This window comes from Sapajus apella, unplaced genomic scaffold (genome assembly GCF_009761245.1).
Source record: "Sapajus apella isolate SASKATOON/1434 unplaced genomic scaffold, GSC_monkey_1.0 scaffold2, whole genome shotgun sequence".
Taxonomy (NCBI): Eukaryota; Metazoa; Chordata; class Mammalia; order Primates; family Cebidae; genus Sapajus; species Sapajus apella.
This window is the reverse complement of record NW_022436942.1, coordinates 21,178,216-21,180,238: the sequence shown is the minus strand read 5'-3', so window position 1 is coordinate 21,180,238 and position 2,023 is coordinate 21,178,216. Positions and strand designations below refer to the sequence as shown.

Below are 2,023 nucleotides of genomic sequence, written 5' to 3'. Positions count from 1 at the left end.
TTCTGGACAAAGAATTTTTAAGTACCTATGAAATGACATTATTTTTTTCTAACTCATTTGTAAATCCATTCCGTGTGATAAACTACAATCAACTGCATTTGTAAATTCTGATGGATGAGGAATAATCAAGGAAAATGTTGGACTGTTTTACAAAACTTGAATTCTTAAGGATATATCCACTGCTCATATATGAAATTTAGGAAGGTTATTAGAACAGTGGCAACATTGATTATTCTGTAAAGGGAGGAAATAAATGTAGACTGGTCAGCTTGGCTTCTAGATGCATAGCCTTTTGCTATAGAATTCAAATATCTAACTCCTCATAAACCATAACTTTTAAATGAGGATTCGGTAGATATCAAAGAACAGTGATGAGAAACCATACAGTAATAAGAACTTTTATCCTGCTGGGACTGACAGATGACCCACACCTGCAAGTTCTGCTTTTTCTCTTTCTATTTCTCACCTACATGTTGAGTGTAACAGGAAACCTGACTATTATCACCCTCACATTGGTGGACCACCACCTTAAAACTCCTATGTACTTCTTTCTCAGAAATTTTTCCTTCTTAGAAGTCTCATTTACCACAGTCTGTATTCCTAGATTCTTGTACAGTATATCAGTGGGGGACAATACCATTACCTACAATGCTTGTGCCAGTCAAATATTCTTTGTTATTCTTTTTGGAGCAACAGAATTTTTTCTCCTGGCAGCCATGTCCTATGACCGCTATGTGGCCATCTGTAAACCCCTTCATTATATGCTCATCATGAACAACAGGGTGTGTACCTTATTAGTCCTCTGCTGTTGGGTGGCTGGCTTGATGATCATTGTTCCACCACTTAGCTTAGGCCTCCAGCTTGAATTCTGTGACTCCAATGCCATTGACCATTTTAGCTGTGATGCAGGTCCTCTCCTAAAGATCTCATGCTCAGATACATGGGTAATAGAACAAATGGTTATACTTATGGCTGTATTTGCACTCATTATCACTCTAGTTTGTGTGATTCTTTCCTACTGGTACATAGTCAGAACAATTCTGAGGTTCCCTTCTGCTCAGCAAAGGAAAAAGGCATTTTCTACCTGTTCATCCCACATGATTGTGGTTTCTATTGCCTATGGAAGCTGCATCTTCATCTATGTGAAGCCCTCAGCAAAAGACGGGGTTGCCATAAACAAAGGAGTTTCAGTTCTTACTACTTCTGTTGCACCCTTGTTGAACCCCTTCATTTACACCTTGAGGAACAAGCAAGTGAAACAAGCTTTCAGTGACTCTGTAAAGAGGATTGCATTTCTCTCAAAGAATTAGAAGTTTTGATGAATTAGCATAAAGTGAATGAAGAACGCTCCCTAAATGTCATCCTACAGCTTTTAACTTATTTCATTGCTTCCTGACTACAATGTGGTCATATGAACCTTCTCAATGACATTTAATATTGCATCCTAATCTCATCTTTATCAAATTCCTTCTTATTTCAAACCAAGGTCATACATAGCGCTTTCCCTCACTGTGAAACTAAAAATTACATTTCCAAAAATCAAGGTTTTCTCTACTTCTGACCTAGTCTTTTTGCTTCATTTTTCTAGGGAAGAAAAAAGTAACAATACTTATCAGTGTATACATTATGTACAAGTTAACTTATGTAGTAATAAAAATTCTTTCTCTAATACAGAATTATCAAAATTAATATTGTAAATCCAAGAATCAAAACAAAAAAATAGAAAACAACAAGAGAGATACGTTAAAAATAAATTAAATCAAATAAGGAATTCCAGCCCTATTAGAATAACTGGGAAAGGAGACATCAATGGTAGTTAAAATTAATCAGATTTGAAGAAATGGAAACACCTTCAAAATCACTGGTAAGATGTATTAGCTATTGCTTTCTATTACATGAAAGGAAACTAAGGCCTCTAAGGTTCAAGGGATTCTTGTGCCTCAGACTCCCTAGTACCTGGCATGTGTGCCACATGTGTGCCACCATATCTAGCTAATTTGTTTGTATTTTTAGTAGAGATGGG

General features: G+C 36.2%; 1 protein-coding gene across 1 annotated transcript; it reads left to right on the top strand.

Annotated features, from left to right (window-relative positions):
* The first annotated feature begins 371 nt into the window (after positions 1-371).
* LOC116556764 (olfactory receptor 6C2) lies at positions 372-1,310 on the top strand. Its single transcript, XM_032286124.1, has one exon. It carries the CDS (start codon positions 372-374, stop codon positions 1,308-1,310), a length of 939 nt encoding a protein of 312 aa, XP_032142015.1.
* Positions 1,311-2,023: the final 713 nt, after the last annotated feature.

Bases quoted from the DNA above. Each gene is read 5' to 3' on its own strand.
- LOC116556764 (XM_032286124.1), top strand. From the start codon at position 372: ATGAGAAACCATACAGTAATAAGAACTTTTATCCTGCTGGGACTGACA.